General features: G+C 46.0%; 1 protein-coding gene across 1 annotated transcript; it reads left to right on the top strand.

The window, feature by feature from the left end:
- Positions 1 to 300: 300 nt before the first annotated feature.
- Positions 301 to 8,446, top strand: LOC135806660 (uncharacterized). The gene is made up of 5 exons (XM_065320887.1): positions 301 to 654; positions 2,781 to 3,126; positions 4,246 to 4,290; positions 6,351 to 6,464; positions 7,568 to 8,446. Exons 1-5 carry the CDS (start codon positions 539 to 541, stop codon positions 7,667 to 7,669), a joined length of 723 nt encoding a protein of 240 aa, XP_065176959.1. The 5' UTR covers positions 301 to 538; the 3' UTR covers positions 7,670 to 8,446.
- The last annotated feature ends 5,497 nt before the right edge of the window (positions 8,447 to 13,943 follow it).

Raw genomic sequence — 13,943 nt, 5'->3', positions numbered from 1 at the left:
GTGTTGACAGTTGTGTCTTCCTTTTTCAAGGTTTTGGAAACGCAAAGTCCCAAGCAACAAGTGCGAAGACTGGCACTTGGTAGGTCTACATGGTCTGTGCGCGCTGGATCGCTAGCTTTGCGGGCTGTGCCGGGCCCGTGATCACGTGTTCACATCCACAGGATGGCACCATAGAAACGGAGAGCGCGTCAGGAAGCCATCAGCCATACACAGAAAAGAAAGCGCAAGCATGCCACATCACATGCACTGCTAATATTTTTGTTGCTGTTGAATGTTGGAAGTGAACGATGGATCGGAATGTTGACGTGTAATAATTTCGTTTGTTCGTTTTGCTTGTTACTTCTGAAGTTCTGGACCAACGGTCAGGTTTTGAGTCCTTGTGATCGAAGAACTCGACCAAAACAGCATTGATGGCTGCAGTTGCACCTTAGACTAGCCAGTGCTCCTCTGCTGGCGTCGCAGTGCAGTGTCATTCAGTGCTCTTACCAGTTAGTTTTGAATTGAATCCATTTACTATCACTTCAAGTCCGGCGCAGCCATGGTGTTGCCAGCCTACGCTCAGCTGATGTTGCTATTGGCGGCTGTACCCTTACAATACTACCTGGTGTCTCAAGTTCCTGTGTCTGATGGAGAACTACGAGCAAAGGCGGCAACGTAAGGGTCTTGTCCCTCACACAGACAGTAGTCGGAGATATTTTAATTTTTCAAAGGAATTTGAATGAGGATTTTCATAGGGAAGCAATGCTATACGATGGCGAAGAGTCCAACGAAGTTTGAATTGAATTGGAAATTACTCAGTGTTCCACTGGCAACAGAAAAAGAAGAAAGAATAGAAAGAAAAGCACTCCAAAAAAAAGGTGGCAGATGTTGTACAGTACTTGATTGCCACAGTACAAACCATACAGTGAGTCCATAGCCGCGACCATGAGAACTATGAACAAGTCAGGAGAAATTTCGGGGTTTCTTGCAGCTCCAGAGAACTAGAAACAAATAGAACGGAAGCCATATCGGATGAAATAATCCAGATACGCATATTATAGTTGAACATCGATGTTATCTGAGCGTCAATTATCTGTAATTGGTTTGGGAGTGAACATCAAACACTCACCAGCACGCAACAACACGTTTCTTGTTCCCAGTTGCGTACCATATTACGCACCACACTGTATGCAGAATGGCAACTCCAGCAATGGTACCAATGTCAAATAGAAACACAATGGGCAAAAGAAAATTGAAGCTCATCTGTATCCATCATTGCCCTCAACATTGCAACGAGGCTGCTGGGTGGCCCAGTGGTCCCTTTTCAAATGTATTTATGCCAGGCTAGCAAGTGGTGCTCTGTGGAACACTACACATCTGGTGCCCGTTTAGACTTGTTGACACGGATCCCTATTCACCTTTTATTGAACATGGCTGCAGAACAGCTCGTTTCATACTATGCACTATGCAGTATGCTGTATGCACTATGCTGTATGCACTATGCTGTATGCACTATGCTGTATGCTGTATGCACTATGCTGTATGCACTATGCTGTATGCACTATGCTGTATGCACTATGCTGTATGCACTATGCTGCGTATCACAATAATAGTCTACTAGTGTAAAGCGTGAAATTTTCGCGGCGTTTTAGTTCGCGTTTTCAGAATCCGGACAGGTTTGCGAGGTTTTAATTTTGTGATTGCAGAATGGCATTCTTGCTAAACCTGTGGCATTCTTGCTAAACCTTTCATGGATCTCCTTTTCGCGCTGTCTAAATTTCGCGATTTCCACGTGGTCGCGAATTTCGCAGAAATTAGACCATGGCAATAATCATTCACGGTTTACAGTAATAGTCTAAATGTGTGGACCTGTGTGAGAGTTGCTTACACATCCTGCTGTCTTGTGAACAGTTGTACTCGGGTCCAAACTCCAAAGGCACATCCGTGAATACAGCCCAAGCGCTGCTGTTATCAATTGGCTTTTATGTAACAAATTAAAATTAGTAATGTAAGAAAGGTGTTTGCTCCCCGTACCGGAGCTCCCGCTTTTCCGCCGACTTGACTTGGCACTTGACTGACTCACGAGTCACGACTGTGCGAGCTCCGGTGTGGGGAGCAAACACCTTTCTTATGTACTGTAAAAGCCATATATATATAACGAAGTACTAACTCTAACGAGTTAACGAGGAGAAATCTGTCGTTAAAATAGAAATCGTCATACAGAAATCGATACATATACTGTCCTATTGAGCGTTGAGAATAAGTGAGAATCGTTACCTTTGGTACACGTAAACCAGTCAATTTGGGGGAAACGTTATATATGCGCCTCGTTAGAATAATGGCTTTTACAGTAATCATCGCCGAAGTCGCGACCACTATCTCGTAAATTAGGTATGGTTATATCTCTAATTGCACTGCTGCACACTGGAGCCCACCAGGAATAGTTATGATATGGTGTATCAGTGACTAGATAGTAGATAAATGGCAAAAGACCCGGGAAAGAGGTTCAATACCCATCAAAAACCAAGTAAGCGCATACATGATGGGCGTGATATAGATCAGGAGAATCTTCTGCAGCGAAAACAGCTCATTCATGTGCAACTTCATCAGGGCACTGCAGCATCATGCAGCATAGTTGTGTTACGTGTTGACTGGTAGTTGTGATGTGCTTGTTGCTGCAACTGCTGTCCTGTACTGTGTGTGTGTGTGTGTGTGTGTGTGTGTGTGTGTGTGTGTGTGTGTGTGTGTGTGTGTGTGTATGACTGTGCCTTGTCTGTGTCCTTCAACATTGACCTGTGCAGGTTCTTATCAAGATTATACAATCTGTACGACTGGTCCGTGGACGTTTGGCGCAGCTCATCCGACACACAGCTGATGATTGAGAAATTCCTGAACTTCTTCATGTCCCCGGCTGCTGGTAGACCGCATCGTCCGTCTCCTTCATCCCAACAGACACCCGTCAATGATGGACATTTTGAGGATGAAGAAGCCGTGGATGTGCAGAGAGAACAGGAGACTTGGTTTGGCCAGTCGTCGGAGATACGCCGCACGCTTCCAAGCGATCTTCAGTTTCGCGTTGGTGAAGTAGTGTACCACAATGAATGGCACTGGAGAGGTGTGGTGATTGCATGGGATAGTCATGCTAAGGTTAGTTCATATATTATACATGTACATGTAGCTACATGATGATTTGCCTGGTTGCTTTTGTTACTTTTGTTACTACTTGGTCCGGCAACAAATGCATTTCTGACTTCAACACAGGACAAGGAATCAGTCCTCTCCTTGTGAATACGAAGAAAAAAAGGAGCCTCGCATGGTTCAGGTGTGCTTGAACCACCTTTGTCCGAAGATACCTCTTGAGCCTATTGTTCTGTGACGGCTTTTGTTGCTGGTAGAATAGGAATCAGTTCCATGAAGACTATGACCTGTAACACAAGACTCCGCTGAGCTGAGCTGAGCTTGATCAGATAATCTTTGACATCTCTGAACGTCAGGCAGTCAGTACTCTCCATTTCATCACCGTTGGTGGCACGAAGAGTGGGGAGATGGAGACGAAGCTGATCACTGTCCAACTCCTTCCCATATACATTCATGACAGTGGCAAAGCCACACTCATAATCTCTGCCAAGAACAGCATTGAATTGAGGTGGAGGGGAGCATATACCGTATATTCTCTATTATAAGCACAGGTCTCCATTACTAGCACAGTCTCTAATACAGTGTACTAGCACACTGTGAGCACCTTTCGAAACATTATAAGCACAGTCTCTATTATTAGCACGGTCTTGGTGGGAATCAATGCTGCATGCATGATATCTAGCATGTATTTCTTCTTGCTCTATATTGGTTGAAAAATATAAGCACGGTCTCCAATATAAGCGCGGTCTCCAATATAAGCACGGGGTAGAGGGGTGTTGAAAAAATATAAGCACGGCGCTTATAATAGAGAATATACGGTAGTTCTAGAGTATTGACTATTGTTTTGTTGTGGTGTTTCCGAGGACTGACACTGTTTTAGGGTGGAGGAGAGGACCGTGCAACAATACGCTTGGGTGTTAAAAAATCAAACGGCTGCCTTCTCTCTATTGGGTGTTTGAGTTGCACCGTTCTGTGTCCATGTCTCTCTCTCTCTTCTCTCTCTCTCTCTCTCTCTTCTCTCTCTCTCTTTCTCTCTCTCTCTCTCTCTCTCTCTCTCTCTCTCTCTCTCTCTCTCTCTCTCTCTCTCTTTCTCTCTCTTTCTCTTTCTCCTGGATCTCTTCGTTGCAGGTTCCTGACTACTGGCTGCAAGAGAATGGAATAGCTAGTGATCATGTGAGTTGCCAATGTAATTTTTTTTTGGGGAGCCTGGTTACTGTCGAATCTTTCTACTCCCAACACGATTCAAACGCTACTGTCTCAATGACCAAGGCTGTGTTTACATGAGAAATTTCAACCCGGGTCGAGTTCAGCCCGGGTTGAAGTCTGTACGATAGACAAAAGAGGTGAGCGTTTACATGAAGACAGTTGGCCCGGGTCAAATACTGATATGCCGCCAAAAGTCCACTTCTACAGTCCTGTATGGTCACGTGAATCCGTTCGCGCGAAATTTGCATCTGCAGTGCTGTTCAAACCTGGCGCGAGATACGCACAGAAGTACGTTTGTACGATTTTCTTGACCCGGGTTGATTTCAACCCTCCCCTTGCCCCTTGGGGGGAGGGTTGAAATCAACCCGGGTCAAGCGCAATGCGTCATGTAAACGCGCCATTCATTTTGTGTACATGGCGGGTTGAAATGCCTCATGTAAACACAGCCCAAGTCGACGTAGCTGGGAGATTCTCTGAACTACAGTGATACGATATTCACTCGACATCTGCCATATTATAAAGATGAGAGAGAGAGAAAGGGCAGTATGGCATTTCAGTCTTTGGATTGAAAACAACTACTACTTCAGGGCTGCTCAATGAAATCAGATCAAGTGAGTCTTGTACGCACCGGGCAGCACTGTGCAGCCCTAGACCTGCGAACACCGGGATGTGAACTAGAGCAGGGTGCAATGCTCACTTGGTCGGATTTTATTGAGCAGCACTGACTGTAGTATTCCTGTTAACTTGTGCTCTGCAAAACTGAGAATCAAAACACGACGGAAACAATTGAAAAAGGCAGGAACAAGAGACAGAGCATCACTATTTGGACACAGCACACCGTTCACACTGACCACCTAGGTCACGATTTAGCAAAAAAATTAAAAAGTCACAACGGAGTGCAAATCGAAATAATTGCTACCAGGAAATGTTAGCAAAGACGTGCAGAAAAGCATAGAATGATTCAAAGAAATAGATGGACCAAACACTCAATGGTCTGTGTCAGTATACATGTGATGTGAACAATTGTAACATTGTAAGTTTTGTAACCAGCCATGGAGTGTACAACTTGTCTTAGAAAAATTGAAAAAACAGACGGCAGTTTTGTACTGTCGTCCCTCTCTAATCCGGCACCTTTTGCAACGGCATTTTCTGCTGGATAAACAAGGGTGCTGGATTATCAAATCCTGCCCTCCAACCCGGCCCACCTATCAACATACATGTTTGTGTCGTACGTCAAAACGTAGGGATTTTCTGTCAATCCAAGTACTTTGTGGAATGCATGTCTATAACTGTGACGGGAATGGTCTTAGAGACTGCTTCCCCCATTCCCGTTGGCCTTCCAATCACATAATGACTTACACTCTTTCTGCAGGCTCTGTATGGTGATCCCCGAATTACTTATTATTATTCATGCATAATGGACAACTATTTCTTTACACACATCCTTATTTTACCTCCCACACCGTACTCTGAACACAGCAGGGAGTCGAATATGACTCCCTGCATTTATTCTGAAATATGAAGCTGGCCACGACGAGGGTTTCCCCTCAGTTCTTGGTTAGTCCAGAAGGAGTGAGTTCGATGTGTTGTCGGCTGGAGCTGCTAGTAAATTAGTATGCTTACTGTTACAATAACATACACTTGGGAATATCCTATGCACTGGCGTAGGATACTCCCAAGTGTATGTTACATCTGTTGTGTATGTTACAATGCTCCCTGACGGTATGCGATGTACAACTGCTGGATTAGAAAATCGAATTATGTACAGTTTGAGTTCAAAAATCCGTTTTGCCAGAAAGTGTGCTGGTTTGCAAGGGTGCTGGATAAACAAGTGCCGGATTAGAGAGGGACAACTGTAGTGGGTTTGTGAGTGTGTACACGTCTACCCGTGATCCACCCGCTATGTGCTGTGTGTGTATGTGCTGTGTTGATGCGATGTGCTGTGTTGATGTATGTGCTGTGTTGATGCCATGTGCTGTGTTGATGTCATGTGCTGTGTATGTGTGTGCGTGCGTGTTTGCTGTTAGGAATCCTTGTCACAGCCCTGGTATTTAGTATTGGTGGACGAGAAGGACAAGGCTGGTGCCACGGCTTACGTTCCTCAGCACTCTCTTAGTGCAGATGAGCTGGCAGTAGAAGGTGTAAGTCACCTGCATTGATGCTGCTGACGCTGATGCTGATGCTGCTGCCGCTGTTGTTGTTGTTGTTGTTGTTGTTGTTGTTGTTGTTGTTGTTGTTGTTGTTGTTGTTGTTGTTGTTGTTGTTGTTGCTGCTGCTGCTGCTGTTGTTGTTGTTGAATTCTTTATTCTCACGATGGCACCATCGCCAATAAGAGGTTGTTGAATTCTTTATTCTCACGATGTTGTTGTTGTTGTTTGGATTCTCGCATCGTTGTGCTGAATGGTAATCCAATGCCACTCAGCGGGTCAGTCAGGGGAAAGTTGAAACCCCACCTATAGATCTGGAACCGTCTCATCATGCTGAGGAGACGCTAGCGCTACCTTAGGTGCTATTTTATCACTGTTCTGACCGGCAAAGTGCCGGCTATAAGGACTTGCTTGCTGCAGTGTTTTTTAAAAATCACCATTGTATTCGACTTGAAAAGTAATGGTACGAAAGGCCTAGTTGAAACTACAGTATATGGCTTCTGTGCTTCGTGTGCTGATTTGTTTCCCTCCAACCGAGAATCTATACGGTGAGGTCTAGCCACAATTTGAAACTGCAAAGCAGCACACTGCCAAATTTGGGTGGCTCAGAAATATGGAAAATAACAGTATACAAGGAGACGGTGAGGCAACGATAGTTTTAGAACGAATGTGATGTGGAACGATGGGTGATGCTTCCACATCACTTTAAATGTAATGTGGAAGCGTCACACATCGTTCCATGGAGAAACAAACACGGAGAAACAAAATTAATTTGTTTCTCCATCCATGTTCTTCACCGCCTTCGTATCCAGTTCTTTTGAGTACAATAAAGCCTTTATGAAATGTCAGTTCAGCTCTTTCTCTTGATTGCAGTTCTAAAATATTTAAGGGAAGCTTACTCAATACTTCAAACATTTGTTTCATGTGGGATGACGACCACGCCATAGCTCAGTGGTTAGAGCATCGCTGGCCTCAAGCGAGGGTCCCTGGTTCGAGTCCTGGTGGTGACAGTCCATTTTGTTCTTCAGACTTTTCCCGTTTGCGTCTTTCCCTCAAACCAGTGAATATTTTTCACGTTGTCGGCTTTTTTGCTTTAGGTTTCGCATCCCCAGCTTGTAACGTACTTCAAGTCAGCACGTCGACCGGATAATAGGTATGTAGCTCAGCCATGGCTGAAGGAACGCTATCCCAATGATTAAATCAGACTACTCTACAGCATGTCTTGTTGCTGCTTTCTACTGCTCATTCACTTGAACATTCATGTAAATAGCAGACATTATCAAATGCTGATATTGCCTTGAAGCCTCATAGTCATGTACATAGACCACCCGGACCCCCCCCCCCCCCCCCCCCCCCTGTACATTAATATCTATTGCAGAATATGCAACTATTCACACAGGAAATGGCCATTTCTTGCTGTGCTACTTCGAAATAGCACTGAAGTACCAATTTCCCTTCCCCGTTGTTTTGTTCTCTTCACTGCAAATTTTCAAGAGCACACCGAACTGAACATACTGTTAATACTGTATATACGCATTTCAATTGAATACTAGTACTTGTATTCAAGAATGATTTCCTACTGACATGGTCTAACTTGCAAACTCATCTTCAGAATATTCCATAACATTTCCTTTCTCTCTCTCTCTGTCTCTCTGTCTGTCTGTCTCTGTCTGTGTCTCTCTCTGTGTCTGTGTCTCTATCTGTGTGTGTGTGTGTGTGTGTGTGTGTGTGTGTGTGTGTGTGTCTCTCTCTCTCTCTCTCTCTCTCTCTCTCTCTCTCTCTCTCTCTCTCTCTCTCTCTCTCTCTCTCTCTCTCTCTCTCTCTCTCTCTGTGTGTTCTGGTCTCTGTTATAACGTTAAGCTTGTCCCTATTTTCTTTCTTGTTTCTTAGTGTCCAGTACTACGTGTAGTGTGATTAAGTGTATTAACAGAACGAGCTAGTCTGTCGTGGAGCGATGGGACCTGCAAGAAAATTGACTGATGCATTGTATTTGTTGATAAAATTACTCTTTGGGCTAGATTACACTCAAACATTCCAAGTTCGCAATTGGAGGAGAGAGTTTGTTAGATATGCTGGTGGGTCTATGGACGACCCTCTACCTTTAAAGTTTAAACAGAGGAGTGAGTGCCACTGCCTTCCGTTCTGTGTAGTAGTTGTTTCAACTGACTGTGGGTTTAAAGGGGAACTACAGTCTCGTAATTATTCCCGTACATGTATAATGACTGACGAGGTTTTCTTCTTCGAAGTAGTCATCAGGGAAATGTAACTGTGTAACCCTAAACAACAGCACATGGACATGTAGATGTGGATCTACCGGTGTTGTGCAGTCTTGTATTTGTGCCCGTGAGTGTCTTTCCTTGGCCCGGCCTAGTAGTAGTAGCAGCACTAGTAGTAGTAGCAGCACTAGTAGTAGTAGCAGCATGAGTAGTAGCAGCACTAGTAGTAGTAGCAGCACTAGTAGTAGTAGTGTAGTACAGTAGAGTCACGTGCCGGAGAACGTCCAGCCTGAAATGCTAAGAACACCACAGCGTATGATGTTGGCTTTCCGGCAGCTTTTGGGATAGATATGATCCAGTACGAATTGTTTCTAAGAACGTGCTATAAGAACGCAGCCAGATTGCTAAACAAATTAAGAACGCCCCAGGCTAACCACTTGGGAACAATGTTTTTGGACGCGCGATCCTACTGCAGTTCTGGCTCATTTCAGCTTGAGTCATTGCGACCGTCGCTAGATAGTATACCATTACTTGCAAGTAGATAGGAGCTTCAGAATCCGAGTTTGATTCTGGAGCTCCTATCTACTTGCAAGTAATCACCGGGCATCTAGCTCCTAGGTAGTAATGAGTGCTTACACTGTAGTCTTGGCTTGGCAATCCAATAGGCAATACCACAACCAGTTCTGCCTGGCCTGCAGATGCCTTCATCGCTGCATAATCGGCTGCATACCAGCAACAGTACATAACCCCCAGGGTTGTGTACTCTTGATAGCAGTCTGACTGTAGGCTTTTTTGTGACGAGAGCATTGCATTTACGACCATTGTTTCTAATTATTATTCTTGTTTTGGGGAACACATCCCCATGCTGTGTGATCCGTCGTGTTGAACATGTAGTGCCTAATAGTAATAGTCAGTGATGCTAGTGATGACAGACGTAATCATGGTAATGCTGCCCTGTCGGGACATGTTGCCAAGCCACCGCCTGCTACACTGTGACCATGGTGACACGCTACATAAATACACTGTAAACGTTTGCCCAAAGCGTTCACGATACTTGCCTACGTAGAGATGTCCTTAGGACACACAAACACACACACTCACACACACACGCACACACTCTCTCACACACACACGCACACACACACACACACACACACACACACACACACACACACACACACACACACTGTGTGACACAGATGCGAAGCTATCACACGTTCAGTGTAAAGGCATGAGCTGAGTGAGCAGCAGCCATCTGTCTCTAGTCTCTAGAACTGCTACTGTGCTAGGCTCTAGAGTCTGGACCCAGCTATTACTACCTACCTCGGCCTAAGCCAAAGAGCTAGAGGGCGTTAGGTCTCAGACAACTGAGCTCGAACTGGAAGATCACGTTGCGGACTAGCAACACCGTCGGTACACCGCAGAGCACAGTGAATGCGTGTGCGTATACAGCAAGACTGTCTCTGTTACGAAAAGCAGACTTGCAAAGCTGGCCCGGCCTAAAATCATTCGCTACCACTGGATTAGAACCATACATCATTTAATTTATTATTTTATAACATCCGTCAAGCAACGTTACGTATGGCCCATTGCAAGTCGTCTAGTATTACGTCCAGGGGAAAATAACCATCGCCGTCATAGCGTTAGTGCATGATTTGCAATGTAGCAGGTCTGCTGGGCCTGCAGGGACAGAGCTGCACTGCCCCGAGAGCGGCATTGCCACAAGCTGTCTTGCGGTCAACTGTAACCCCTACATTCGTGCAATGCTCCCGGAATGTCGCTATGCCCTCCTGCAGGGTGGCGACCCAACCCAGTCGGAGAGCTGTCACAACGACAGGTAGTAGTAGTGGTAGTGGCAGTGGATATGCGACTCCAGTACGCTATTGTTACGCCACACCGAGTGACACAAGCGCGCACCTGTCAGCTAAACAGAAACAGAGTCACCCGGATGAGTGATGAATGATTATTGCATTATGCCAGTATAGTCTGCCGACTGAAATGTGAAAAGCCTCCTGTACGGGCAAAGCAAATGTGCTTACATAATGAAATCACCAAACGTAAGCACTAACAATGAAGTCGTGGTCTCGCCGCGGCTACGGCCATACGACTCCCTGCACCCGCGGAAGCATGTTATGGAGCAGGGTAAATGACAGGCTTCGGAGCTCGCCCATTACTGCAGACTGAAATGAGTTTGCCAGCCACGGGTGCCAACCTGGCAACCAGCTGCGTGTCAACATGTCATGAAAGGATGTCAACTGCTATCATCGAGACACATGTACACTGGTAGAACACGTGGAGGTGCATTACGAGTGACATACATATACAATCATACAGTACGACTCGTACATGTACGACCAAGAGTATAACCCATACTCTTGGTACGACTCGTACCGTGGAAAAAAAAGTACTACATTTGTAGTACTAGCAACAGTACATAAACTTGGTACTATTACGACTACGAGTAGTTTAGGAATGGGTTTGCTCCCACACTGGAGCTCGCGCTATTCCGCCGACGACTTGACACTTGACGAGGTGACAGCGTTGTGAATGACCGAGGGTCCTCTACGTCTGTTCTCACCGTCCAGGAGCGATAACTGACTCACGCTGCTATCTGGTGTTCACGAGGTGTTTGTCGCGCTGGAATCGGAGTGTCTCTGTAATAAGTTTGTATCCCTGGTGATGTTTGTGCCTGGAGAGCACTATATCAGTGGTGCTCAGCTCTTCAGGCACTCAGCCTACTCAAGCTCAACTGATGAGGGGTGAATTCTCCGAAACACTGTGTATTGAGCAGGGAGTGGTGCTTTCTTGCAGGTTTGCCGAGTCGAATGTTCGATGGACTTCTCGTGTTCTCTGGATGGCAGTCGTGAGTCAGTCAAGTGTCAAGTCGTCGGCGGAATAGCGCGAGCTCCAGTGTGGGAGCAAACCCATTCCTAAACAAAATCATCGCCGAAGTCGCAACCTCTATTTCGTACTACAGTAGTAGTAGTTGATTATGGTATTATTAAAAAAAGGAGAAGGACAACATGTTACGAGTTATGACAACTGTCCACCAACGTAACCAGATCATCTGCAGTCAGCGAGTGCGACAAAATGCACAAAACTGACTTCCCCTCTTGGACCTTTCCGAACCTGTGCCTTCCAAGTTGGAAGGTTGTTGGTTTGCGCCTTGGAGAAGTGTTGGAGCTAGTGTCAGGTCGCTGAATGTCTCTGTACTCCTTGTCAGTTTTGTGCCATTTTGTCGCACTCGCTGACTGTATGATCTGGTTGCGTTGGCGGACAGTTAGTCATAACTCGGAACATTTTTCCTTCTCCTTTTTTAGGGGAATATGGGGAAGAGGAGCATACAGGGATACACATCACTCATAGTCATACAGTGTACTACTGGGAATGCGGATAGCTAGACAGCCGAGATACTACTCTGTGCATTACGGTACGAGTCCTAAATCGCAATACACAGGCATGTTCATGTGCATGCCTTCTCGTCATGCTGATGAGTCATGCTGATGAGGAATGGATGATGATGGCGGTTAACACTGGTTATTTTAGTTCCCAAATACAAATGGGAATTTCTTTCCAGTAACAAGGTAGCGAAGAGATACGGTATAAGAGAGGGAAGAGATGTATGTGAAATGGGCGTGTGCGGTGTTCACATGTGTGGAAAGGGTTCACAAATACGTTTGTGTAGGGAAGCATGTGGTACGCTCGCAAGGAGATAAGAACCACAACGTCCAAGGCTGCAGACATATTGCGCAAGTAGTATTGTAAGGGAGTCGTATGGAATGTACCCGGTAATACGGCCCATACCACACACTGGAGCAAGAAGTCGAGAGGCCATGACTTGTGTCGCCACTGCCCTCGTACCATCTGTTGCTGATTAACACTTGCTAAGCCACAACTTATTATCGTCTTGGTGTTGGTGCAGGTTTGAGGGAGGAGGAATCGGCTCAGTCTCGGATATTCCGACTTGTTGTGTCTAGATGCAGCTAGGATCTGTCAGTCCTGACTCAAACTTGACTCAGTAGTCAATATTGCACTGGCTACACCACACCTATAAATATCGGTGTTGATGGTGCTGGATGAAGGAGGAATCGGCTTCGCCAAGGACAGTCGGAATTGTTGTGTCTAGATGCAGTAAGGATCCGCCACTTCTGACTCAAACTCCACACGTTCAAGCCAAGAGTGTGACCAACACCACTGTATAGTCTGTAGTCTGGACTGTATACAAGGTATATGTGCCAATAACAATCACGCGGCTCGATGGCACGGTTCGATGGCACGGCTCGATGGCACGGCTCGATGGCACGGCTCGATGGCACGGCTCGATGGCACGGCTCGATGGCACGGCTCGATGGCACGGCTCGATGGCACGGATGCACGCAAAACGCATACCGGTACTGCTACCGAAACGTCTTGTTACTTTGCGGGACGTTCTCCTTCCACTGCACGCGCGGGACCAGCAGTCAGCACGCTAATGACCGTGTGATATTGATCATGATACAATCACTGCGGGCGTGATAAGCAAGGGGTTGTGAAAATCACTGAAATACGGACAACGACACGTAACCTGGATACGTAAGGACACCAACAGGGCAATGACTGTAGCAGGCGCCGCAGTGTTCTCTTGTTGGTAGCACTCTGCCTTAGCACGGCCCATACAGTCAGTAGGTCTTTGTGATCTCATAGTAATACTACTTATGGTCACAGTCAGTCTCTGCTGAATGGTAGGTCTACCCGTGGTTTCTAGCGAACATGTCGAAGTCGTGCATGGAAACTGGAAACTGGAAATAATGACATTGTGCAATGCAAGCATACTAACATACTAACACTGCATTCCCAAACTGATCCGTTCAAGCAGCCCGGCAATGGTGGATCATTAGTCATGTAATCCTGTGAGGTCAGGACACATCGCAAACATGCTGTATGCATGCACAAACCTAGCTTGCCGAGACAATGTAGTTTGTCTGGGATTCTCCAACAGATGGCAAGTCCTCGGCACGTAAGCTAGAATCTGCAATCAACGAATTTCAAACTGCCAGCAACGCGTTTTGCCCCTGGCTCCTGGCTCCAGTTTGCGGGCAGCTGGCAGCTGGCGTGTTGATCGTCTGGCTCGCTAGGTAAACAGCATGAGACTGTGTCCCTTAGCTCTACTCGACTTATCACAGTGCAGCATTCTAATACTACAGTAATGTATGTATACACGTCACCCATGTTCTCAACCACCAGCCGCCGTCGTCGCATATATGTATCGCCCGGACGC

Source organism: Sycon ciliatum, chromosome 1 (genome assembly GCF_964019385.1).
Source record: "Sycon ciliatum chromosome 1, ocSycCili1.1, whole genome shotgun sequence".
NCBI lineage: Eukaryota > Metazoa > Porifera > Calcarea > Leucosolenida > Sycettidae > Sycon > Sycon ciliatum.
This window is presented reverse-complemented; position numbering and strand designations above follow the sequence as displayed.

Excerpts from the sequence above, each read along its gene's own strand:
- LOC135806660 (XM_065320887.1), top strand. The coding sequence starts at position 539 with ATGGTGTTGCCAGCCTACGCTCAGCTGATGTTGCTATTGGCGGCTGTA. Across the intron at positions 4,291-6,350 it reads ATGGAATAGCTAGTGATCAT|GAATCCTTGTCACAGCCCTG; the intron begins GTGAGTTGCCAA and ends GTTTGCTGTTAG. Across the intron at positions 6,465-7,567 it reads ATGAGCTGGCAGTAGAAGGT|GTTTCGCATCCCCAGCTTGT; the intron begins GTAAGTCACCTG and ends TTTTTGCTTTAG.